The following is a 26,698-nucleotide window of genomic DNA, read 5'->3' as shown; positions in this document are numbered from 1 at the left end:
GTGCCATCACTAAGAGAGAAGAGGTGACCATGTTCCTTCTCTTACCAGAGACATCCTGGAAGATGAGCCCCTCCTGACTGGGTTCAAGGTGGCAGTCTGAGTTTGCCTGTGGGAGAAGACAACTGTGAGCCCAGCACGCACTGCTTCCTAGTCTACAACAATAAGCCAGCTTTAGGAGGGAAGCCAGTGTGTAACTCCAGCATGCAAGAGGCTAAGGCATGCATGCTGGAGTTTGAGCATGGCTATGTGTTTGAGGCAAGCCTGGATGACATCTGAATTACAGGCTAGCTAGGATACAGACAGAGGGAGACACTGTCACAAAATAATACTAACAGAAAGAGATACAGACAGGTAAAATGAGAAATATCCTAAGGCAAATGACAAAGGTCAAACATGCCATAAATTACAGAAAAGAGAGTTGTCAATACCTAATGTAGGACTTCACAGCTTCCCCAGAACAAAACAAGCACACGCTTCTCTTTGTTTAAACACATACACACACACACACACACACACACACACACACACACTAGCGCACACACACTAGCGCACACAAACAAATATACACTTAGTTCTCTTTCTTTCCATTTGTTTTACTTAAGTGTGAGTGGGTATGGCGTGGACATGTGCATTAGATTCTTGCTAATGGTGATAATGCCCATGATTTTGTCAAGGACGTTGTAGTTTACCAAGAGCTTGTGTGACACACAACTATTAACACATTCTATGGCATTGGCCCTAAGACCGTTACGAAAACTCTGTCTTCACAAAGTAAACAAAATTAGTGTCCTGATTCAGCAAATTGCCAGAAGGCCGCCTCTTTTCTTCTATACTAGCATTATTCTTAGCATCTATATTACACCCTGAATATGACTTTATTTTTACAGGACCTTTAAAATAGAGAAAACTATTGGACATTAGGCTCTTTATGACAGGTGATTACTATGCACTTACTAGGCAATTTCTTTTGTTGTTGTTTTTGTTTTTTGAGACAAGGTTTCTCTGTGTAGCTTTGGAGCCTGTCCTGGCTTCAAACTCACAGAGATCTGCCTGAGTAGACAATTTCTTTAAACAACTTCCTTTCCTATGTCTGGGAAGTATTCAGGTTGCTGGAGAACAATACACATATCTTTCCTTTTCCTTTCTTTTCTTGGCAGTGAACTTTAGGGCTTTATTGTGTAGCTGTCTATTTTCCAAAAGACACATCTTTCCAATATCTTTACAATATCCTGCCAAGTATTCAAGCCTGCAGGGTGCATATGTTTTTTCTAGAGTGTCCCTTAAATATGCATAAGACCTTGATTTTTTGGTGCTTTGAAACTTACTTTGCCTGTGGGCACTTGCCATGGTTGGGCCTAGGCAAGTTCAGTCTCTCTATGGCTCACCATCTAGATGAATTGGGCTTTTAAAAGCGTCAAAGCTGGGTCTGGTGGCGCACGCCTTTAGTCCCAGCACTTGAGAGGCAGAGGCATGTGGATCTTTGGAGGCTAGCCTGATCTACAGAGCTGTCTCCAAGACAGCCAAGGCTACTACAAAGAAACCCTCATTTGAAACAGCCAATCCCCCCTTAAAAAAAAGCGGCATAAATTTCAAAGTGGGGAGAAGGAGCACACTTATCAACAAAGGCCTAATGACATCTTCACAGCTGGACAGCCCGGGCAAGAATACATCTTCAGCGTGTGAAGTACAGAAGCCAGTGACACGGGGCTCAGGAACAGAGGCAGCCATTCTTACCCACTGGCATCTTGCTGACAGCATCCAGTGGGAAAGCGGAAGCAGAAACCAGCTCTGCTGAAAAGGAGACAAAAGCTACCACATGCGCCCACTGAACAGTCTGACCTGGGCAATCTTGCCGCTGGCTTGTTCTAACCGTCTGCCTCTTTTTTCCCATTGCTCTTCTAAGTGCAGCGCAAGGAGGGGCCAGCCATCACCAACTTTTCTCAGAAGAGAAGGAAGCGGCTTGGGGTGCTTTCTGGGCTGGTAAGTAACACTGGGAAGTGAGGCAGCTAACACTCCTGCGACCAATAGCTAGAACGCGTGCACTGGAGAAGATAATGAAAAGGCTTTGCGAAACTGGCCAGACCGCATGTGGTTATCTCGTGCAATCTGCACGACAGCATGAGGGAGGTCCAGTCGTCAGTTTTACAAATGAGGAAAGTGATACTTAGATTAAGCAGATCGCACTTGGTCACAGGGCAAAAAAGTGACAGAACCAGCATTTGAACGGGCAGGTCTGCTGGCTGCCTGAGTGGAGTCTCTGACAGTCATTTTTCTGATGATGTTCATAAACTCCACGGAGGAAAGGGAAAATCCTATGTACGGCCAGTACCCAGCCCATGCCTGCATACAAGCAGCCCTCAACTGTGTGTGAGCACATGAAGGGCACAGTGGACGGGGACAGAAGTCAATATCCAGGGACTATTTCTCAGGTGAGATGTCTCAGTGGGTAAAGCACACACAGGTAAACCTAACAACCCGAGTTCAAGTCCTGGATCCCATAAGACGTCAGGAGAAAACCAACTTCCAAATGTACTCCCACACACACTAAATTAATCTATTAAGACTGCTGGAGTTGTCTCCCTTGTACTGTGTGAGCTTCTTTTCAGACAGCCTTTGGTTTACTCAAGGCTAGCAAAGAGCAAGCTTTGATCATGTGTTAGAATGTGGAGATACCTCACGGTATCTGTCTCAATGACTTTCCTCCTGTGCTTTCCTTAACAGGGTGATGAAAAACAAAACCTCCCCTGTTTCACGGTAGGCCAGAGGTACGAATCCGGCCACCATAAAGTCACTGGATCCCTGTCCCGACTTGTCACTGTGGGCAAGCAGCGATAATACCAGGAAACAGGCAATGTTGATGGCTAACGGCTGACCCCACTAACAGTCATCTACCCAAGCACCCCCACAGAAAAGGAAGCTGCCTCACTCCAACTCCAGGAGAGCTCCCTGTCCCCAACCCTTATTAGGGAGATCCACCCCACCTTGGGGACCTGTGACAACTTCCTCTTATCCCCTACAACTTCTCTCCACTGTCCTCCTTCCAGGGTCTGAGGGACTCCAGCGAGTCCCCTTCAGTCTTCTGGAAGGGGAGGAGTATGCTGCATCTTCTTCCAGTCCCTGGAGCCAACAGTTGATCTTCTGATCACCAGAGGACGACACTGGCTGCTATGTTCACCTACAGCCTTAAACCACAGAGCTAGCTCACCTCACTGCGCCTGCGCTCAGCCACAGCATGCTGCTGACTCCCTAGAGAAGGCTCTTGCCCTCCCCCGCAGCTTGGCTCTGCAGACTAGAGGGTACAGCCCACCCGGAAGGAAGAAAAATAGCTGCTAAAGCCACTAAACCTGAAGTTTTGTGCCTCCTTTTTTTCCTCATATAACTCAGGGGGGTTGATTGCTGCCAGCCCAACTCTGGGACTTGGGATACTAGAAGATGCTTCTAATCTGACTGACAGTATTATCTCATTTAGTTCCTAATACATTCCTGAAGCAATGTCGAGAGAAGGTCTCATTGTTCATGTTATACATAAAAACAATGGGAGACTCTAACATTGAAAGATGATCGATCCTGTTACCTCCAATGCCTTGTCTGGGTGGGAAGAGAATTACTGGATCCTGTCGCTGTAAATGTCACCTGGGCCAAAGAGAGATGAATCACAGCCATCCCACACCACTGTTCTACAGAAAAGCACCCAAAGGAGGGAGGCGGACATTGGAGGAGAAAGAGAATTCTTCCTACGGAAGCAGTTCCATCTCCAAACCAAGGGCCAGCTGGACCACTTAGCCGCAGTTTTGTTTACTGCCCCGTCATACTCTCACTTACCCAGTTGGACCACGAGAACAAGATCTACCAACACCTCATTTTCAGCTTTCTTACCCATCAAAACATGAAAAGTTACTAGCATAAGCTTAGTTTGCTTACCCAGGAAACAAATACATGCAATGTAATACATTTGTTTTGTACAGAATGACTCTTAAACAATTATACTAATAGTTCTTGGATATGTAGAAACTAAAAACAAAATTTGGAAAATAGTTCCTCATACATAGTAGTTCTAAAAAGAATCAAATATTCTCCATACAAGAATAATGTATGCAGTTAATACTATCTATGTAGCCTTACTCACATTTGGCAATATCCCAAAAATTAAATTTCTAAGACTACAACAATTCCCACATATATTCATTGCTTTTCTCTCTGAATTTTAAAATCAATAAAATGATGACCTGCCAAAATAGGCTCTTTAAAAAGGCATTAACCACCGGGCGTTGGTGGCGCACGCCTTTAATCCCAGCACTCGGGAGGCAGAGGCAGGCGGATCTCTGTGAGTTCGAGACCAGCCTGGACTACCAAGAGAGTTCCAGTACAGCCTCCAAAGCCACAGAGAAACCCTGTCTCAAAAAAATAAAATAAAATAAAATAAAAAATAAATAAAAGGCATTAACCAGAATCCAATATAGGGTTTACTTGAAGGCATTACATTTAATGGTTTGATCAAGATGGCTGTGGCTACTATTTTCAAGAAAAGAAATGAACTGAGGTGATGATGGCTTATTACGAATGGTCTTAAATTTATGAAAAGCTTCAAAATAAAAATACTACGTCCCAATAGATTCTGTTTGTTATTTGGATATAATTATTATATGCAGAAATAATGTCACAAACGCTCATCTTCGGGTAGCCAGGCCAGCCAAGGGGGTTTCCCAGATCCAGAATTCCTGGATCGTCTGACTCTTGACACTTTCATACACAAATCCCAGAGCGAGCGGACAGCAGAAAAGGTGGTCACGCTGCAATCAATCGTTTACACGAAAGTGGCTGGAAACGGACACTACTGTGCCAGGCAAAATCAATGGGACACACAAAGGCAAGTATCGAGTGTTTTCTCTCATTCAGTGCTGGGTGGTGGGGCAGGGCTGAGACAGCAAAAAGAGGAGCTGCAAGTGGTGGCCAACAATCCCACCATCTGGGAGGCTGAAGCAGGAGGATTGCTGCAAGTCGGAGGCCCACCTGGGCTACACAGGGAGTACAAACCCTGTCTCAAGCAAATAACGGAAAGGGATAAGCAGGATGGGGATGGGAGAGGCTGACTGTCAACAAGGGTCCTTATATGCATGTATGAGCACGTCAGAAAGAACTCTTTCTCTGTACAACTCATAAATATTAAAGGACAAGTCTCCCGTCAAAATGCCGACCAAGACATTGATTAAAAAACTATAAAAAATACTATTCCCAAGCCAGACATGGTGGCTTTTTATTCCAGCACTCAGAAGGCATAGACGAGCAGATAGATCTTGGTCTACAGAGCAAGTCCCAGGCCCACCAAGGCTCCATTGTAAGATCCTGTCGCAATAATACAACAAAAAGAATCCTACTCCCAGACTGGGGGCTATAGCTGAGTGGTAGGGTGCTGGCCTAGCATGGAGTGGGTCTTGGGTTCAATTCCCAGTGCTACGAAGGAAAAGAGAGAAAAGGAAGAAAAAAATTCCTTTCTTTTTTTTATTAAACCTTCAAGGATTATAATGGTTCTAATACTACAGAAGTTAGACATAGTGAACCATGCTCACAACCCAGGAGGCTGAGGCAGGAAAATCCCAAATTCAAAGCCAGTCTGGGCTACTTAGTAAAACCCTGTCAAAAAAGAAAAAAAGTAGTCGAGAGACACCTTAGAGGCATATTATAGCTATTAGAAGATGTCCCAATTCTAAAATGGAATATAATTTCAATTAAAGCCAAAGGACTATAGCGTCAGAAAAAAATTATCATTTGATAAAATTTGCCATTCTGGATAATACAAAGAGCTTGAGATTAACACTTGGAAATCAGGGCCAACGAGATGGCTCAGCAAGTGAAGGAGCTTGCTGCCAAGCTCAAGGAGCTAAATTCAATCCCTTGAACGACACAGTGGAGAGAACTGACCCCACCCCACCCCTCACCCCCACACATGTGCCCCCTGACACATGTACAAAATAAATACATAAATGCTATTTCCAAATTATTTTCTACAATTCCCACAGCAGGAGATACTCACAGGTCACACTGGTTTAGCCTGTAAAATCTGTGCCGTGCAACACACAGCCTCCACACGTACTTCGCTGTTTCCATGTCTTCCTGGCAAATGGAACAGAGTGGTAGAGAAAACACGTCTAAGGCAGAATAGCCCGAGAACAAGACATAACCGTTGACACATTGGGTCTACCTCATTTCCCACCCGCCGTCACTCTTTCCTTTCCTAACCCTGTATTTAACTTGGGATCTAATTACGAAAACAAAATAATCTGTCTGAACAGTTTCTAAATGATTGGAATCTTAAAACACTTGGTTCCAAAACGTCACATTTTTACCAAATACCAACTTTTATCCCTGGGAAATGACACTAAGGCTTTTCTTCTTCTTTTTTTTTTTTTTTTTTTTTTTTTTTGGTTTTACGAGACAGGGTTTCTCTGTATTGTTTTGGAGGCTGCCGGTCCAGTCTGGCCTGGAACTCACAGAGATCCGCCTGCCTCTGCCTCCCGAGTGCTGGGATTAAAGGCGTGCGCCACCACCGCCCAGCGACACTAAGGCTTTTCAAACTGAACATCTGTGTCTTGACATCGCCCTTGTTAACACAGCGATAGCAAGCACTGCACAGATGCTCACAGCAATGGCGGCCAGGCTCACTTTCTCCTCCACTTCGACTCTTTATACTTAATTCAAAAGTCACTTGGATCAAAGAATAGGAAAACAGAGACTCCTTTACAATATTTAATGAGTAACCCACTTTTGGCCAAGTGCCATTTTGTAAATGTAAAACATAAGATTTTATATCACACAGAATTATGAGGTTCTATGTCAGTGCCACACTCCCCACCCCAACACACAAAAGGGAACTCAGAAATGCTAACTTGCTAACTTTTGTGAAAAGCATCCCATGAAGATTCTTTGTGCTCACTCACAGTTTGAAACTGAATGGTCTCCTCTTTGTTTGTCAGCTCTAATGCAAAGAAGGACTTGTTGTGGGACATGTTAGCAATGTCGTGCCACCTAAAGAACAACAGAGAGTGGTAAATGCCGGTAAGTACCCTGGGAGATGGAACACATGTTCCCTTAATGTGAGTTAACACCAGTTAATCATTTTTTAAAATAAAACAGTTTTATCGGCTAGCATGCATTTTCTAACTGAAATGACAACAGCTACTAAAGGCGGGTGTGTTAAATGAAGAATGAGGATTTGGGAGACACAAACCTCACATGGTTTTAACGAGAAATATCCACATAGGCTCATGCATTTGAGCGCCTGCTCCCCTCTCGGTGGCGCTGTTGTGGGAGGATGGAGTCTTGCTGGAGGAAGGAAGTCGGTGGGGGTGGGCTTTGACAGAGAGAGCCTTGTTCCACTTGAGCTCTCAACCTGCCCTGCCACCTTCCGCCAAGCCTCCCGCCATGCCTACCCTGCCTTTATGGACTCTAACCTTCTGGAGCTGTAAGCCAAAATAAACACCCTGAAGTTGCTTTTGGTCAGGGTATTTTATCTCAGCAACTGAAAAGTAACTGATACATCTAATTTGCTTGATTGACTTTTAACAATCAAAGACCCTTATGTCAGCTTGCAGCTCCGGCCTCAACTGTGTATTGAACAAACATTTTCTTTTCTTGAACAAACACTTTAAAGGGCATTTACTATCACAATGATAATAATTGTTCCAGGTCCTAGGGATACTAAAATTAGAATGGTGACAGTCCCTGAAGGAACTTGGGAGAGTGGGAGAGTCACAGACAATACAAAATCAGATATCCTGGTATTCAGTGAAGGTAATCAGGGTAAATAAGGGGACAAGTGAGAGAGAGATGGGCACTCTGACAAGCCCCTGGGGAAGAGAACCTGAAGTACTCGGGAACTGAGAAATTAATTATTCTGGGTGTACTCAGTAGGACATGAAATCTATCCTATATCTCCTAACTTTATCATCTTCAGATTTTACAGACTTGGCTTTTGTTACCTAGCTGTGCAACATTATCAGAAACTGAATGGAAGGTGTTCAACAACACTGAACCAATCAGTCCTCCCAGAACCACCAGGGATCAGAAGTGTGGCTAATTCCGGACTCGAGTTTAGAAATGTTTGCAATAGAGCAGTGGTTGAGCAGCCCTAGCCTGGAAATCCAAAGCTCCCGAACATGAAGCATTTCAAGAGTGACCCCCCCCCAGTGCAGGGATTCGAACCCAGAGCCTGGAAACATGAGGCAAGCATTTTACCACTGAGCTCTATCCTTATCGACTCCTCCCCATCTTTAATTGGAGATTTTTGGACTCTGGATGTTCAGATTGTGTTATATTTATTTAGTTAAAATTTGTTAAATCAAAGTTCACTTAGTGCTCAGTTGTTAAACCTAAAGATCATTATGCAAGTATTAAATGAAGAGATTTGAAAATCCTTATGCAGTGAAGAAAGCAACCAACTGAGTGCCTCTGGTTTCCATCTGGCCTCTGGGCACTGTCGGTCCTGCTGTCTGAGTGGAGCCCTGACTCATTTTCCTCTCCCTCACAAATGCCAGGAGTCCTCTCATGTCCCCCAGCTCAGCATGCTGGGGAGATTCACTACACCTGATTGAGGACAAGAGCCCACTCGACTCAGAAAGCAGCCCCACATAGGCAGGGGGGCTGGGGCTCTGCTCCCCAAGCCATGTGGACTCTCTGTGGTCACTGTCACTCTGGATAATTCAGGGCCCAAAGAAGAGAAGGAAGTGATGTCATTTTAGTGAAAGCGGTCTTAAAGGGGAGGACCACTCCTCAAGAACACAGTGGCAAATAGAAGGAAGAAAAGGAGCTATCTCAAAGGAAGGAGGGAGGCAGGGAGGGAGAGAGAGAGAGGGAAGGAGGGAGATAGAGATGGAGAGAGAGAGGGAGGAAGAAGGGAGGGATGGAGGGAGGGAGGGAGGGAGGGAGGGAGGGAGGAAGGAAGGAAGGAAGGAAGGAAGGAAGGAAGGAAGGAAGGAAGGAAGGGAGGGCGAGTGGGCAGGTGAGGAATGTAACAGTGCCTAGGAGCCCGGCTTACATAGAGAATCTGAGTTCTAGTCCAGCTACACCTGTCAGCGGGTGACCTTAGACAAATCACTTGGCTTTTCTAGGCCTCCATTATCTCATGTGAAAACTGGGGTGATATCTGCTATCCTGAGTTATTACAAAGATGACGATTGTATGAGCAGTCAGCATAGCATCTGGTTTCTGCTAAATTGCACCCAGTAAATGATAGACACAAAGGAACCAGCAGACAAAAATGGTAGACATGCCCCACTACTGAATGAAAACAGCAGAAACCTTCTGTTTTATTTAAATTGATCATTCAAATAGAGTAAAAGTGCAAATGCTTTTACAAAATTCTAGCAGATTTTCTAAGACTACAGATTTTAAGGAATTATATATAAAGGTGAACAACATAACCTAATTTACTACATTTAAGATACAAACGGAAGACACCATGTTGGTACTGACCAGGAAACTTCCTCCCTGCTGCCTAGCTCTCACAGTGCCTGAAGGTGCTATGTAGGAGGGAAGTCATCAGCAGTCTTACCCAGCTATGAATGCTGCAGCTACAAATACTGGTATGACAAGATATGCCTACAGGTGCCGTAGTGTCACAAATGTTACAGGGTAACCAACGGTTTTCTGGTTGAATTTAAGGCTAGACCCACCAGGGGCAAAGAGGAGAAAACCACATGCCTTGTACTATAAATCTGGCAAGAACCCATGGGTGGGGAGCTTATTGGCCCCAGGAGAAAACCTACCATTTGCTAAATGGTCACAATATCAAACGGTCCTCTGAATTGGTATCTCCATACCCATTGATTAGTGCCACTCTCTGACCTCCTAGAGAAGTTTCTTTGTTGGTGCTGCAGATGGTGGGTGGTAGGTAGTTAACAGAGAAACTCAAGCTGGTCACAGTGCAGAGAACAAACGTTTGTGGAGTGCTCAACCATGAGGAGCATCTGCATCCCATACCCTCCCACCAAGACTCAGGACCATCATAGAAGAGGAAGACAGATTCTAAAACCCAAAGTTCAGGAAAGAAAGGAGTGAAACAGTATCTTCTAGACATGAGAGGACTCCTGGCATTTGTGAGCTCACAGCAGTTGTGGTTGCCTGCACAAGATCAAACCCACCCCCACCCTCATCTGAGGAGCTACTAACGTTGATGTCTTCTTGGGGAGGGGAAGTCAGTTGTCTTTAAGAGAATGGTGTCTCGTGGGTTGACTACACTATAGTGTATGGCCCCGTACCCATGCACATATGGACTCCACGGGTTTCAGATATATTATGTACATGGACACCAAGTTGGGGAGTATATGCAAGAGGAGTTATGAGAGAAATGGGGAGAGTGAATATGATCCAAAATCACTGTGTGGAGATGTGAAAATCTCAAAGAATTAATAAAATATTACATGTCTGAAAAGATACAATTGGAACACAGAATACTGTAATCTTAAGCCATCTGTTCTTCGCTTCTCAGAAACTGCATGCCATTGTCGCCACGTCCCCGCCCGCCATTGTGCATGCGTACCACACATGCTCCAGATGTGTACAAGTGAGCAGCACTGCCTTTCATCACTGGGGGGAAGTCAGCTTTGCAAACACTGAGGTTTGCTGAGATGTCCGCACTATACTAGCTTTGTTACACCAAAGTCAAAAGAAAGCCCAGATTTCCATAGTGAATAAATAATCCCTGAAACCAGAATTCAAATGAAAAAAACAAAATATCAAAATAAAGAACGGCTTTTCTGTCCCATCAGGGTCAGGCTTTTCAGCATTTACAAACATCATATGAGGACTTTTTTTCTGCACAGTTGTTTTTGAAGACAGTAGCTTATTAATGAACCAGTGTACTTGGGTAGCATTTAACTCTAGAACAAGAATATCTCCATTTTCTAGTGAGAACTTAAGGGAGACTTGCCAGCAATAACTACTGTAGTAAGTATTTACAACAAACAAACAAAATACCTGAATACCACAGGAGGTCTTCCATTCTTATGTTTCACAAAGATGCCATCAAGACAAGCACCGATGGATATGTCACTTCCTTGGCTATCCTACACGGAGAGAAAGAAGGAAGAGACCTGTGGGAAACAGTACATAAGGGCAAATGCATCCCCTTCATTGAGCTTATTTCCCAGACAGAAGACCTGCAGGGCAACCACTCAGAAGGAAACAGTCAGAATGGTGCAAACTCACCACCTTGCTAGTGAGTATGGCGATAGAAGGAGTTTATTCTCTTTTAAAAATACCTTTATTATGATGTTTACTTAATTACTTTGAATGCGGGTGCACACATGCCAGTACACATATAGAGGTCAGAGGACAACCTGTGGGAGTTGGTTTTCTCCTTCTACCGTGGCAATCCCAGGATCAGCCTCAGGTCATCAGACTTGGTGGCAAGTGCCTTAACCCCCTGAGCCAAGTTCAGACTCTTGGGAACTCTATTTCCTGACGCTACCAAAGCACAAATTACAAGAATGTATTTTACTACAAATTTGTGGTCGAGAAAGACCTCAGCCATGCTATTTTCTCAAATAGTTAAGCGTCATATTTGTCTGTTCCTCTATCACCCCCACCCCGTCTTTTTTCAACAGGACCTCGCTCCGTTTCTGATTCTATTTTCAATGATTCCCCTACCTCAGACTTCAGAGTGGCCGGGAGTACAGGTACACAGAACCATGCCCAGCTTACTGCGCTTGACTTTAGGTAGTCCTACTTACCTTGGCAGGGTAGCTCTCCTCTCCATAACCATCCATTCTCTCTACTTCCTGCATGTACAGCATTTCAGCTTCAGGAGCTGGTAGCCCTCTGCAACCCAAAAGATGTTAGTGACATTGCTCCCAAATGCACACTTCTTAAATAATGCTTTCCTTAAGAGCTGTATGTCAATTTGGAATAGGACATTATAAACATTCCAGGCTATTAGCAATTGTACTTAGTGATACTGATCCTCGAATATTGACCAAAAACTACCTATGACGCACTGTGCTGAATGCAGAGGGCAAGTATGTAAAACCTAATGCTTTAGGCAGCAAGAGGACAAGCAAGGGATGAAGCAGCTCCTAAGGCATCTTCAAGGCAAATCCAAGAGTTGTTACCTAAACTAGCAAGCAGTTGCTTAATTACCCTAAAATATCCGGAAATATTCGAAAACCAAATGATGGGGCTGAAGAGATTGATCTCCAGTTAAGGGCACTGACTGCTCTTTGAGAAAACCAGGGTTAGATTCCCAACACCCACAGGGCAGCTCACAAACATCTGTAACTACAGCTCCAGGAGCTCCAATGCCTCCTTCTGACCTCCACAGGCACGCATGTGGTACACATACATACATTCAGGAAACGCTCATACAAACGAAATAAAATGACTAAATCTAGACAATTGTTTTCAAAAACGACATGATAATGTAAGAGATAAGGGCAGGGGAGGCTAGAGGCAAACCCTTTTAGTTCAGAAGACTGGAGCACTAGAGGAGAATGAGGAAGAAAGGGACTTAAATGCATGGCCTCAGCAGTCTCATCTGCTGCTCCTACCCCTACCCCCACCCCACGGACCCAAGGTACCTAGCGCTGAAGCCACCCCAGACACTCTGCATCTCCTTGAACCTTTGTGCATATAGATGCCTCACATCATACACCTATCATCCACACATGGGCCTGGCAATCACCAGTGTCCTCAGGGCTCAGAGTCTGTACCATTCCTTCTGTCAGATTCTGGGTCTCCCCAATGCCCGCCCCTGCGCTTCAAGTCCTAACACACACTGTCCACACCTCCTCTAACTGCAGCCACTATTCTCCTACTAACTACTCACACAGTGGGTTGTGCTGCCTAGCCTAAGATTGCTGGGAACACATTCTCGGAAAGGAGAGAATTATTCTACTTATCTTTAAGTCAAACCATCCAGCATTCTGCTTCATAAGGACAGAAAGTGCTATTATTTAAATGAATGAAGTAAAATGACAAAAAAAAAAAAGGATCAAGTGCGCCAGAAAAAAAAAAAAAAAGGTTTATGTAGACATACAGGCAGAAGAGTTAAGATTAGCAACTTAAGGAGATCAAGACAATACCCATGAGCATTTGGGAAGGAATGCAGGAAGAGATGAGAGAATGATACCTTTGGAAGGTTACTCTTTTGCAATCAGCAGGGTCAGAGAGAGACTACAGGCAAAGGCTAAAGGTTCTAACTAGACATATCTACTTTCAATTGCTTCTACCATACACCAGAGACCTGAGTCATTCTGAGTTTAGTTTCCTTCACCTCTAAGACAGAGGCAATGATCTCTTTAAAGAATATTAGAGCTATCGGAATGTGATTATATGTATAGTACCCGGAATGCTGTATATTGGCTTAGAATAGCAGTGAGCATCTTAGATTTTTACAGTCAACAGAGATTCACCATCAAAGAAGGTCGACGTGGAGCAGCATAGACAAGTGCGTGCAAGGACAGTCGGGGCAGCAAACATGAGGACTCTTATCACTGCTCCTCTGTGGACAGAGGTGCTGCTTCAGAAAGTACACAGGGAAGCCGTGGTCATGTGATGCATGTCTGTAACCCTAGCACTCGGGAGGAGGGGCAGCAAGATGGCAAGTTTGAGACTAACCTGGTTCTCAAAAATATCCAGGGCACAGGATGCAGCTCAGTGGTGAAGTGTCTGCCTACCATATACAAGGCCCTGAGTTCAAATTCTAGCGCTATTTTTAAAAAGAGAGAGAAAGAGGGAAAGGATAGGTAGATAGATGGGTAGATGGATAGATGGATGGATAGATGATAGATAGACAGATGGATGGATGGATGGATAGATAGATAGATAGATAGATAGATAGACAGATGACAGACAGACAGACAAAAGAAAGAGCACCTGGAGGACTGAACTATAAAAAACAAACTTCTGTAATCATGCACTAATTTATACAGGGTTAGTTACCGCCACACTTGATTATATGGGGCTGTTTCAATACCCTCCATTTCCTCATTGGTAAGATGGATAATAGTTGAAATGCTGGGGCTGTGTGTATTTAGAACAGCACTTGGCCCACAGCAAAGGTCACTATAACAGCCAGCAAGGCAAATGAAAGTTTAACACACAAAGCGTGTTTCAAAGCCAAGCAGCCATCAAGTGCGCATGTCTCTCCTGGTGTTACCTGTATTTCTGATGTAGTAAGGCCACTTTTTGGGTTGCTTCTTCCAGCACATTTTCGTCCTGCAGCCAGCCCTGAAGGAAACACACAGCAGTCGGCACATGCGTGTTTAAAGAATGAACCACTCTTTCACGTGAGGCAAGATTCTGACCAGTGCTAACATCCGGGAGCTTTGCTTTTATATATAGTTGTGATGTATCTAACGAATTAAGTGGTTTCTGCTCAGGAGCCAAAAGATTCGCTCTGCCTCCTCTCAGGAGCCGAAAGATTTGCCCTGCCTCCTGGGCTCCTCCCAGGGCAAGTTTCAGCTGAGTTTTAAGGTTGGAACACCCATCAGCCAGTTCTGAGCTCAGTGCTAACCCACTTACTCAGGAGAACACTTCACCCTCCTTGGTGGTCTCAGGGAGATGATCGCATCTATTTCTTCAACAGTAGCTTCAGAAAGTAGAAGGTAGGGTTTTCAACACTGATGACAAGTCAAGCCCATCCCAGCATTTAGCATTTACTTTGTGATTCTCCAAAACTGAAAAGCAATCCCTCTCCGTAGACACATAGCCAAAGGAAAGAATGTCTTAGCCGGGTGTTGGTGGGGCACGCCTTTAATCCCAGCACTTGGGAAGCAGGGGCAGGTGGATCTCTGTGAGTTCGAGGCCAGCCCGGTCTACAGAGCAAGTTCCAGCATAGCCTCCAAAACAATGCAGAGAAACCCTGTCTTGAAAAACCAAAAAAAAAAGAATGTCTTTAGGCACAGGATGGCAACCTACACCCCAGTTATTTTTGGGTTTGGGTTTTTGTTTGTTTGGTTTGGTTTTTCGAGACAGGGTTTTGCTATGTAGCACTGGCCCTTGGCTGTCCTGGAACTAACTATGTAAACCAGGCTGGGCTCAAACTCACAGAGATCTGCCTACCCCTGTCTCTGTAGTGCTAGAATTAGAGGTGTGCACCACCACAGCTGGGCCTAACCAGCACCCTACAGTCCCTGTGAATTTACAAAGACCAAGAAGACTCCAGCAGGGAAAGACTGGCACACAAGACATTGACGGGAGGAACTAACTTCGTAATGCTAGTTCTGTTTAGAACATCTGCCATGTGGACATTCAGGGATTGCTAAGAGTTTAGGAATAAACCACGTATAAAAAGAAGTCTTGGGCTGGAGAGATGGCTCAGCGGTTAAGAGCATTGACTGTTCTTCCGGAGGTCCTGAGTTCAATTCCCGGCAATGACATGGTGGCTCACAACCACCTTGAATGAGATCTGGTGCCTTCTGCTGGCATGCAGGCAGAAGACTGTATACACAATAAATAAATAAAATATAAAAAAAAAGAAGTCTTACCACAGGAAGCAAGGCAAATTTCTGAAGGAAGTCTTGGGATTCATACTGATCAAAGTCACCAAAATCAGCTATACAAAATGATAAACATTCACACGTTGATTACATTTAATTTGCATAACACGTTTGCACAACAAAAATCAGTAAGTAGTGTGGATGGCACGCTATGACTCGGAAGTCAAATCTGTCCAACGGATAAGAGTATCTTCCAAAAGCCATTAGGTGGATGCATGCATCTTGACTTGGGAAAATGTCTATGAAGTGAGACAAAGCCACCCTGAGTGTGACATGTGCTTCCACGCAGGAAAGTGTCGCGAGGAAACCAAGTGGGGACAGGGAATGGGACACTGAGAATGGTTATGTGCAGGCGGCATATAAGGAGTGGCGTACCACCATGTCAGACGTCCGTTTACCTCAAGATGACAGACGTCCACAACTGCTAGTATCTGGAAGAGTTTTATCATTCTTTCATTCTTTTGTGGGTTTCTTGTTTTGTTTTGTTTTGTTTTGTTTTGTTTTGTTTTGTTTTGTTTTAAGACATGGTCCCACTGTGTAGCCTTGACGGGCCTGGACCTCTCTATAGACAACAAGCTGGCCTGGAATTCACATGAGTCTGCTTCCTTGCTGGGATTAAAGGTGTGTGCCACCCAGCCCAGTTTACTTTTTCTTTTGATTAAATTCCATGTTTACCACCAGGTACCACTTGAAATAATGTATCGGCAGAAATTTCCCCAGAGCATTAGTTAAAAAACATTTATGATAGGCTGGAAAGATGGCTCAGAGATTAAGAGCACTGACTGCTCTTCCAGGGGTCCTGAGTTCAATTCCCAGCAACCACATGGTGGCTCACAGCCATCTACAATTCAATCTGGTGCCCTCTTCTGGCATGTAGGCAGAACACTGTATATGCGATAAATAAATACAAATAGTAAATAAATAAATAAAATTCATGAAACACAAAACCACTTCTATTGTGAGTGATGGTGCTCTCTAATCTGGAATAGCTATTTGAGAAATCAAAGAAATGAGATGTACTTGAAATATAAATGAATGTAACTTCATGAACCCCATTGGTGGAAAAATCTTTCCTCCCAAAATAATAGGATCAAATCAAGTCTTAAGAGACATTAACACTTAGCCTGTTGTTTGATTTTTCTATACAAACATATACATGTGTGCTCCTTTGACACATTACATAATTAATCAGAATGTCCACAAATCTCATATTTCATTGAAGAAATCCAAATTGTCTTCTTACAATAAAGCCCCTAGCTAATAGCATAATATTCCACCAATACATAAATACTATAATAATTCATATAGAGAATAAGTTGCTTTCAGGATCCTTTGCTGTTTTTGTTTTAACACATGTCTTAATCTGGTAGATTATCACTTTACATGCATTGCTTACCTTGAACAGCTAAACCAGCTAGCTGAATGGCTTGTTCTAATGTGCAGGGAAGGTTTCCTTCCAAAATATCTTTCTTCAGCTGCAGGTAATACTGATACCTATTTGAAAGGATGAGTTTATTAAATCAATATTACCATAATTTGACCAAGAAGCAGTGCACTGTACCATAGTTTAGTAGAGTAACATAAAACTGTCAAAACTGTAACCCTGGATGTTTCAAAATGTGAAAAGAATGCCACTGACAACAGCACATCATTTAACCTGTTTAATGAGAAGTCAGTTATCCCTTGCTTCAATTATTTCAAAGTTAAAACCAGGGACCAGAGATGTATCTCTGGGGTAAACATTTGCTTAGAATGTGTGAGGCTGCCTTGATCTCCAACAAGACCCACACCACTCAGAAAAAAAACAAGGTTAAAGTCATCTATAGGACAACACCCGGTAAAAAGTCCTATTTCTTTTGTATAGTTCCTTATGTTATCTATATAGTTCTTCATGTTCTTTATTATAAGGAAAGTGCACACTCAAGAACCTATCTTTTAAATCTCGCTTGTAACTTGGTAATATAAGACTTCAGGTATTTAGTTAGATAAATACTTCACTAGCCCTGGAAAGTAAAACTTAAGGAAAAAGATTCTTGATATTTCAGATTAGGCTATCATTAAGTTTTTAAAAGTGTAATCCTAAAAAGAATAACTTCTTCTTCTTCTTTTTTTTTTGTTTTTTGTTTTTGTTTTTGTTTTTGTTTTTTTTGTTTTTACGAGACAGGGTTTCTCTGTATTGTTTTGGAGGCTGTCGGTCCAGCCCGGCCTCGAACTCACAGAGATCCGCCTGCCTCTGCCTCCCGAGGGCTGGGATTAAAGGCGTGCGCCACCACCGCCCGGCAAGAATAACTTCTAAAAGTCTTTCTTAATATCCCATAACATAGGGTTACTTCTGTCTGCCCCTAGTGTCAAGTGCACCTCGGTTTACATTCCAGCTCTCCAATGTAGGGCTCTACATGACATTGAGAATGTCACAGTTTGCAAATTCACAGCTACCAATAAAGTGAAGATATGAGCCTCCCTTCACCGAGTCAAACATAGCCAAGTGGCAGGTACAGAGCTGATAGTCACGTGCTGGCACAGGAGCAGCATCCATGAGTAGCAGTGCCTTCAGTTACATAGCATCCTGTCATTTTTCCATCTGGATGAAGTCAGGGTAAAAAACGTATTCACTCAACAGATCAGTGCTAAGGCCTGTCACTGCTCTGTGACACCGTTCTAGACAATGGAGATAGTGCTGGATTTGGGTCAATGACTCAGCCAGTGCAGTTTACAATGCCATCTCAACCCGAGTCTCTCAAGGTTTGGTGCCTTTGAGCAGTCCAACTGCAGACCATATCTGAATTATCTGGAATTCATATACATTCTTGTGTTAACCTTTAAGCTAGGCTTTATGTCTCTGCTCTTTGTTACCAAATGGCCTGACCAACACACCATCCATCCAAATAAAAAGAATTCAGATTCAGCCTTTCCTTCCTACCACCTGGCAGATACCACAGTCTCCAGCCATCAGCAATAGAATGTTGGTAACTTAGAGTGTCAGAGGGGAGGGAAAACCTGAGACTTTCTGTAAGGCTTTCAAATGCCAAAAGAGACTGTATTCAGGGAGACATCTAATAGGCGTGCTCCACATACCCCATTATCATTATTCTAGACTCTTTCCTTATATCAAATAAAAACTCTGGAATGTAACATTCGTGGACCAAATTCACTTGAGCTTCTTACCTTAGCTTTGAATGGGTTTACTATGTGAGCTGATTCTTCTATATCTGCTGTAAATTGTTCATTGCTAGTTCAATATCCTTTACATAAAAATCCCATGTGAAAATTTCCTTGTAAATGACATACTGGGACAGTGCCACATTTACAAACAAGTATGCTCCAGAGTGGTGAGGCAAGATGAGCCTCTTCCCACTCAAACTTATACAGGCTGTAACACTATTGTTACAAGTAACAAAAAAAAATGGATTCATGTAGTAACCAACGAGGTTACACACTATCAATTTGTGAATTTATAAAGAATTCAATATGTCCAATCATTATTCATTATTCTCAAAATTGCCTATCTTTTGCAAACAAAAATCCCTGTAAGCACCCATCATGTGGGTGACAGTTTTCTGCTGCCTTATGGCTACCTTTTTCCGATAAGTCCTCATGTTCTGAAGACATAAAGACATGATTCAGATTTTTGTTCTCTGCCTTTTTTCTTAAAGTACTTTTGAATGTTTTTCTGGGGGGTGCAGGGGGAACTAAACCCAGAGTGTCACATCTACTTGGCAAATGCTTTACCACTCAACTACACCTCTAGCCCTGAGTGGGTTTTTGTAAGATCTTTTTGAGGTAAAAGTGGCACATAATAAACTGCTCCAATGTACAAATCTAACATATCAAAGATACACAAAGTCACGGCTACAGGACAAAAAGCCTGAGTACCAATTGCCTGCAAGAGTTTCTTGACATGACACAAAATCCTCCTACACCTTCCCCCTTCCTAGAAACCACCGTTCTGTCTCCAGACTCCACAGCTTGGAAAGTTAAAACCTGTCCAGACATCTTAGACTCTGAGGGCACCGAGCAAGTGGGACGAAGATGCTGAAAGCACCAGTGTCCTTGGGGACTCTGAACTGCGGAGCTGTCACACAAGTCTGCAGGGCTGACCTGGGGGCCTCATTTTGGAGCTGAAGGCTTCTCATGGACGCTCATGACCATACTTAATTCTTACTGATGGAACTTCTCTAGGTCTTCACCTAATCAAGGAGCAGTCCTACACACTGAGCCCAGTAACCGCAGACTTTTTCATCCCACATATGGCTCATGTCTTTGTGAAGTAAGTAAGGTGTGTGCTCTAATCCAACACAGCTTCCTAACTGGTCTCCTGCCACTTCCAACTGAATTCGGGAGTTTTGTCATCTCTAATTTATCATCCAATGTGAATGGTCTCTGTAAGACACAAATTTGGTCATTCCACTCCATTAATATTTGAAAAAGCCTTCCTCATTGTACTGTGTCTTTAGTATTACCACACCCCTGGCTTTTAAACCTTTTCAGGTATTATCCAAACTCCCTAGTCTCCCTGCTTTCCACAGGCCACACCCCCTAACTAGAAAATTCCTTCTATAGCCTCCCAAGAAGTGGACTGTTTCCTCCCTTAGTCAAGTTCTCCACGCTCCACCCCTAGGAATCCAGAGCTTTGAATCAAATGTTTGTTATCACAGGATACCGTGACTACTTATGTACATGAACTGCCAGTTCCACCGGAGTGTGAGGGAGCCACTCCTTCAGGGTCAGATTCAAATGACTCCCTAACAGCTTTCAGGCCACAGAGTATCTTCAGTCAATGTTTAATGAGTTAGGTGGCTGGTTCACATTTTTCCTTCTGGCTTCCACTTCCCTCCTCAATGTTTTTATTTCAGACCTGTTCACAGTCCGTTTGTGCTCATACCCAGTACGTGACCTCAGTTTCCTCGAGTCTTCTGATAAGCACCTGGCACATTCAAATAGCATTCCACGGGCATGAGGCAGCAGCAATTCTTACTATCTGCAGGGCATTATAGCTTTCAAATGAAGGGGAAAGCCAAAGAAAACATGGAAAAGATGTAGAAAGAAGGTAAGGCACATACGCAAACGACCATAATAGGAGGCTGTGATAGCAACCACCATAACAGCTCTACAAGCAAATCCTAACATAGCATGGGGTAGGCAAAGTGCACCCCGGCCTCGGGCATCTCAGAGCTTCACAGAGTCAGATGAATACGGCTGCAGTATGAGAACGACATAGGAGACAAAGACAGAAGGCACATGATGTTTAGGATACCGACATCGCCCAGACTGAATCCAAAGTAATGCTATTAAGTAGGGTTTAAAAGATAAGGCAGTGCTAAGTTTCAGACATCTTAGGCAAGATCAAGCATTCAACGTTTATATTTCTTTCCCCTTCCTCCCTCTTCTCCTCTTATTTTTGGGGGGGTGGGTGGGTGGAGGCAGGGTTTCTCTGTGTAACCCTGGCTGTCCTGGAACTCGCTCGCTATGTAGACCAGGCTGGCTTCCAACTCAGAGACTGGCCTGCCTCTGCCTCCCAAGGGCTGGGGTTAAAGGCGTGCACCACCACCGCCCAACTGTACTTCTTTTTTTATTTCTTAGATGCTGGAGGAGAAAGCATGGGCCCTAAGTGTACCAGGTGGGTGCCCTCCACAGGTACAGAGCTCCACCCAAAACTGAAAAATCAAAACTTTCTCACTATGTTTTTTTGTCTTCAGGAAATTAAAAAAAAAAGAATTCATAATAGCTAAGTTCTAGACCCGACCTAGCTGTCCATCAAGAGAGATAAAGAGAATGGTGAACATAGACACAAGGGATTTTTTTTAAAGCATGAGAAAGAATTATGGTATGGTATTTCAAGGAATGTGGATGCAACCGGAGTTAATCATATTAGGAGAATTAAGTCAATCTCCGGAAGACAAATACTGCGTGCTTTCTTCTCATTTCTCCCCAAGGTCATTTATGTAGGAGAAAGTGAAAGCATAAAGGAAACTGTAGGGGAACAAAGGGGACTGACGGGGTGGGAAGGGACACACACGGGGACAGTAGAGGGCACAGGGGGGGGCACGATCTGAGTCAGTCCCATTTGCGTGAAAAGGAGCCTGCGTGACCCAGGAGGATGAAACACAGCGAGACTCCTAGCTCCTCTACGGTCCTTTCCCCTGTAAGTGCATTCACCTCCAGTATCGTCTGATCATAAATGTCTTCCCTCTCTGCGGCCCTCTGCCCCCATGTTAGGCCCGACCCATCTGCAGACTTATAAGAACCTGCCAGTTCCTTGAGGAGAGAACACGGGGTTTCAGACTACCCATTTTAAATCTCTCCTCTCCCGTTTCCTCGTTACAAGGAAGCAGAAACATTGAAGAGGATATCACCAGAGTTTACCACCAGGGTGAGCCAATCCTCTTCCTGTGCCTTTGGGTCCAGGGAACCATAATCCAGTCTGACACACAGCATTCCAGAACCTCCTAGTAATGTGGTGACTAAAACTGCGGGCTGGAGGGCAAAGTCAGTCACAGGTTTTTATCCTGAGGCCTTTGACCTCGCCTTCACTCTCCTGGCCTCACTGGACCACTTTCTAAACACAGGCAGCACAAGGACCTTCTCACCTGGTGACCTCCTGCTGCAGCTGGGAAACGTTCGGCACATAAAACACCACTCCCAAGTAGACCGTGGGCTCCAAAGCGTGCTTGTCCAACTGCTTCTTTAGAGGCTTCTCCAAATCCACCCAGCGACGCTGGCTCTGCTTGTTGTAGTACCACAGGCTGAAGTAAGTGACCTGGAAGGAGGGGAGGTCACTGAAGCAGGCAGTCATGCACACAAAGATTCCAGCGATTTCCACCACCAAAGACCCAGGGCCAAGTGGCAGTCGCCTCCTACTGCCTCTCAGAAAGGGGCAAAAGCCAAGGCTTAAAGGAAAAAAACAGAAGGAATGCCAACCTCCAACTAGAAAATAGTATTCAGGAAATAGAAGCAGGACAATTGTAAGCCATTTCTTGAACTAACAGCAAAAATGCTGAAGAAAAAGATAAAAAAAATCCTAATTTTCCCATTACCAAAACACTAAAGTTACCATTATCAAAATAATTAACATGTGTATGCATGTTCACATGTGTGCACCAGTGTGGAGTTCAGAGGAGTTTGGGGAGTTGGTTCTTTTTCTCTACAATGGGTTACTGGGACTAAAGCTCAGGTCCTTGGGCCTGCATGACAAGAAATTTTATCCTCTGGGCCATCTCAGCAGCCCTATAACTAACATTACATAAAAAACCTAAAGTAGTCCTCTACCCAGTGTAATTCTAAACCATGGTGCTAGCCCACCTTTTCACTATTCTGGGATTTAGCTTCTCTAAATAAAACTACTTCATGTAAATGTCAGAAATTTTAATAACAGATGCAACCAGAGTTCTACCTTGCCCCTCAGAGCACATCAGACAAAATTCAAAGTGACCAGCATGTTTTAAAGTAATAGTTTAGTGTGAAGGATGAACTTTGAACTAAATAACAGAGTCTGGATGGAGATTCTCTCTCTCTCTCTCTCTCTCTCTCTCTCTCTCTCTCTCTCTCTCTCTCTCTCTCTCTCTCTCTCTCTCTCTCTCTCTCTCTCTCTCTCTCCTCCCTCTCCACTTTCAAGTGTGTTCCTATCATTCTCTCTCCCACATTAAAAAAAAAAATCACACCTAGTACAATAAAGTGACCTAATTGGATTACTAACTTAAAGTTTGAAGTTTTGGACCAGAGCCAGGCATGGAGGCACATGCCTGTGACCCTAGTACCTGGAAGGCTATGACAACAGATTGTTACAGGTTCAAGGCCAGGGCTGCCTACATACCAAGAATGTCTCAACCCCCACTCCCTACACACACACCCCAATACACACAGAGTAAATTAGCATTCAGATTACACTTGTTATATAATAAAACTATTAGGGTAGTCGATAGCAGCCCTGGCCTGGTCAACCTGAACCACTATGAAAGCACTTAACAGAGAAAATGGAAGCCTCTAATCACTGCTAACATTTATCTCAGAATCAATTCACGGATCAAGGCCATTGGAAAATCACTGCTATTCTAGACTCTAGAGCAACACTGCCAAATAGAAGCTTGTACAATGATGCACATGTTCTACATCCGTACCATTCAAAAGAGCAGCCCCCTGCTACAGGTGGCAACTGGGTACTTGAAATGTGGCTAGTGCCACTAAGGAATCCTACTTCTCGGTATTATTCCATTTTAATGCTTTCAAATGAAACAGCTGCTATATTAGACTGGGTAGTTTAACTTCATAGATCAGTAAAACTCAAAAATAAAATAACTCAGGCTATTTCAGTTGATCTGCAATACTTACTAAAATAAAATGAACTTTGAGTCAGGCATGGTGTTGACTGCCTATAATCCCATTACTTAGGAGGCTGAGTCGAGAAGACTACAGAGTGTTCAAGACCTGCCTGTCATGACTGCACAGTGAGTTTAAGGCCATCCTGGTGGAATACACAGTGAAACCTACCTCAAAAATTGAAATAAATAAATACATGCATAAAAACTGGGCATAGTAGCTCAGGCCTGGAAGACAGAGGACAGAGGTTTGTGCCTGGGCTATAAAGTAAGGCCCAGTCTCACAAAGAGGTAGGTAGGTTTGTGTGTGTGTGTGTGTGTGTGTGTGTGTGTGTGTGTGTGTGTGTGTGTGTGTGTGTGTGATTTTTCAAGACAGGATTTCTTTGCATAGTCCTAGCTGTCCTGGAACTTTCTTTGTAGACCAGGCTGGCCTTGAACTCACAAAGATCTGTCTGCCTCTGTCTCCCAAGTACTGGAATTAAAAGCATGGGTTTTAGTGGGCCAGAAAGAGCAATGGCTACTCTTGCAGAGGGCCCAGGTCACTCACAGCCATCTAGATTCCAGTTCTAGGGGATCCCAGGCCCTCTTCTGACCTCTGAAGGCAGCAGGCAGATACATGGTACACATACATGTATATGGGCAAAATACTCACACACATAAAATAAATCTAAACATTCAAGATATTTTAATTTCCATGGATATTATCATTTCTACAAAGGAAAAAATACCTCAATATTAGTCTAGCACTTTCTACAAGTGGAATATTCCTACTGTCCTTTTATTTCTACAAGCTAAAATACTGTAGGAATTCAGTAAGTTTGGTTGGGTGAATTGTCTCTTATTCCTGTCACCCAAGACATCGTATATGAACGGAACAATTTGATCACTGAATATCCAGTTGTATCCCAAGAATCATGGGAGACACTGTATAAACCTCAAATTTACTAATCAGACCAAGTTTGCCTCAAATTCACAATCCTGCCTTCTCTGCTTTACAAGTCAAACTTTTTTTTCTGCAACGATATTAAGCCCAGAGTAGACCTGCCGTAGGGCTGAAAACAGTTTGGGTCATAAAAATACATCCTCTTTTGGGGCTGCAGAGATTATCATTGGTTAAGAGCACTGGCTGCTCGTCCAGATAACCCAGGTTTCATACCCAGCACCCACATAGAGGCTCACAACCATCTGTAACTCCAGTTCCAGGGAGTATCTGGTGCCCTCTTCCGGTCTCTTCAGGCACTGCATGACCTAAATGTAGACAAAACATTCACATACACAAAATAATAAAATTGATTTATTTTTTAAAATTAAGTATATCATCTCTTAGCCAAGCACAGTGACACACACCTAATCCCAGTATGTGGGAGGCAAAGGCCAGCCTGATCTATATAGCAAGTTCCCAACTAGGGCTATGTAGTGAGACCCTGACTCAAAAGACCCCATAGCCCCCCAAAGCATATCATCATCACTTATAACTAAAATGAAAGGATTGTTTTTTCGAGACAGGGTTTCTCTGTGGCTTTGGAGGCTGTCCTGGAACTCACTCTTGTAGACCAGGGTGGCCTTGAACTCACAGAGATCCGCCTGCCTCTGCCTCCTGAGTGCTTGGATTAAAGGTGTGTGCCAACAATGCCCGGCTCCTTCCAGAACTTTCTTGGTAAGAGCCTCTTGATAAGAAACACTTTTAGATGACTCTATCTGCTCTTGTGAAAAATGCATCCTAAATGAATCAAACACTGAAGTTTCTGGAATCCTTACATAAATTCATTTACAGCAATTGCTGGCTGGATTTCAGTGTCAGATATTTTACATTATCTTTTTCTCCCTGGTTTGTTCCAAAAAGACATGAAACCACAACCTTTAAAAATATTTGACGAAGCCGGGCGGCGGTGGCACACGCCTTTAATCCCAGCACTGGGGAGGCAGAGGCAGGCGGATCTCTGTGAGTTCGAGGCCGGGCTAGACCGACAGCCTGCAAAACAATACAGAGAAACCCTGTCTCGTAAAAACCAAAAAAAAAAAAAAAAAAATTGACGATTTCTGTATAGCTGTTTGAAAATTCTCACTACTGCTCTCCTAAATTTGCAGATAGCTGCCTGTCATGTAACTAGAGCAAAAACAACGTGAAATAGACAATATGGTTGCTTCATTTGAAGTGACAGAGATCAGCTGCCCTAGGCAGGTCCAAATCCTAACAGAATGCAAACCTCTTCCTCACTCCCAGGTCATTTCTTGTCTAATTATTTTAAGACTCCTTTTGACTGTACTATTTTTAAAATAGACCAGAGAGATACACAAATTAGCTGGAGGTTTTTAGAGCCACTAATGCATTATGTTTAATAAAAGCTAATCCCATGTAAAATTGCAAATATAATTTTATCTTGGTGTCTATTTGGCCAGCTGAAGTTTGAAGCCTTTCATCAGGACAGAGATGAGAGGAGACAGCCCAAGATAAAGTCTATCCAAGCAGAGATCACCTAACAAAGGTGGTTAGCAAGCTCTAAGCTAATTTCAGCCCTGAGCCGCCCTCCCCACGGAGTCCGTCATAAATAATAAAGCATGGGGCCTCTTCCATCGAGCAGGTGGCAGTGGTCACATTGCCTCAACACAACACCCCTCCCCTTTCTGTTTAGTTTTCCTCCATTTCCTCCTCATTTGAACCAAATGATGTACTCTCTATTTCATAGGCAATATGACAATATACGGTATCAGAACACTGTCATATATCAATGAAGACTCGGGAAAATAACAAATATAATTATACTCCATTTCATCAAACTGAAGTCCAAGTAATTGAACTCTTTGAGTGTCCAGGTTCCTTCTACTTTTACGGTTCAGCATAGTGTGAAATGATAAGCCAAATTTGGAGATGTATTAAAAGGACAACTGTCTACT

The 26,698-nt window shown here is 43.5% G+C and overlaps 1 protein-coding gene across 2 annotated transcripts in view; it reads right to left on the bottom strand.

The window, feature by feature from the left end:
- Positions 1–26,698, bottom strand: part of Ptpn21 (protein tyrosine phosphatase non-receptor type 21) — a 61,326-nt gene that overhangs the window by 17,840 nt on the left and 16,788 nt on the right. For both annotated transcript variants that reach the window (XM_040742652.1, XM_040742653.1), the window contains exons 3-11: positions 22,079–22,248; positions 16,888–16,985; positions 15,480–15,547; positions 14,150–14,220; positions 11,727–11,814; positions 10,972–11,060; positions 6,936–7,023; positions 6,032–6,111; positions 46–106 (exon numbers count right to left, since the gene is read on the bottom strand). In XM_040742652.1, coding sequence (XP_040598586.1) covers positions 46–106; positions 6,032–6,111; positions 6,936–7,023; positions 10,972–11,060; positions 11,727–11,814; positions 14,150–14,220; positions 15,480–15,547; positions 16,888–16,985; positions 22,079–22,248 — 813 coding nt within the window. The remainder of the gene's footprint in view (positions 1–45; positions 107–6,031; positions 6,112–6,935; positions 7,024–10,971; positions 11,061–11,726; positions 11,815–14,149; positions 14,221–15,479; positions 15,548–16,887; positions 16,986–22,078; positions 22,249–26,698) is intronic.

The sequence above is a fragment of the Mesocricetus auratus genome, unplaced genomic scaffold, assembly GCF_017639785.1.
Source record: "Mesocricetus auratus isolate SY011 unplaced genomic scaffold, BCM_Maur_2.0 Super-Scaffold_15014, whole genome shotgun sequence".
NCBI classification, from domain to species: domain Eukaryota; kingdom Metazoa; phylum Chordata; class Mammalia; order Rodentia; family Cricetidae; genus Mesocricetus; species Mesocricetus auratus.
This window is presented reverse-complemented; position numbering and strand designations above follow the sequence as displayed.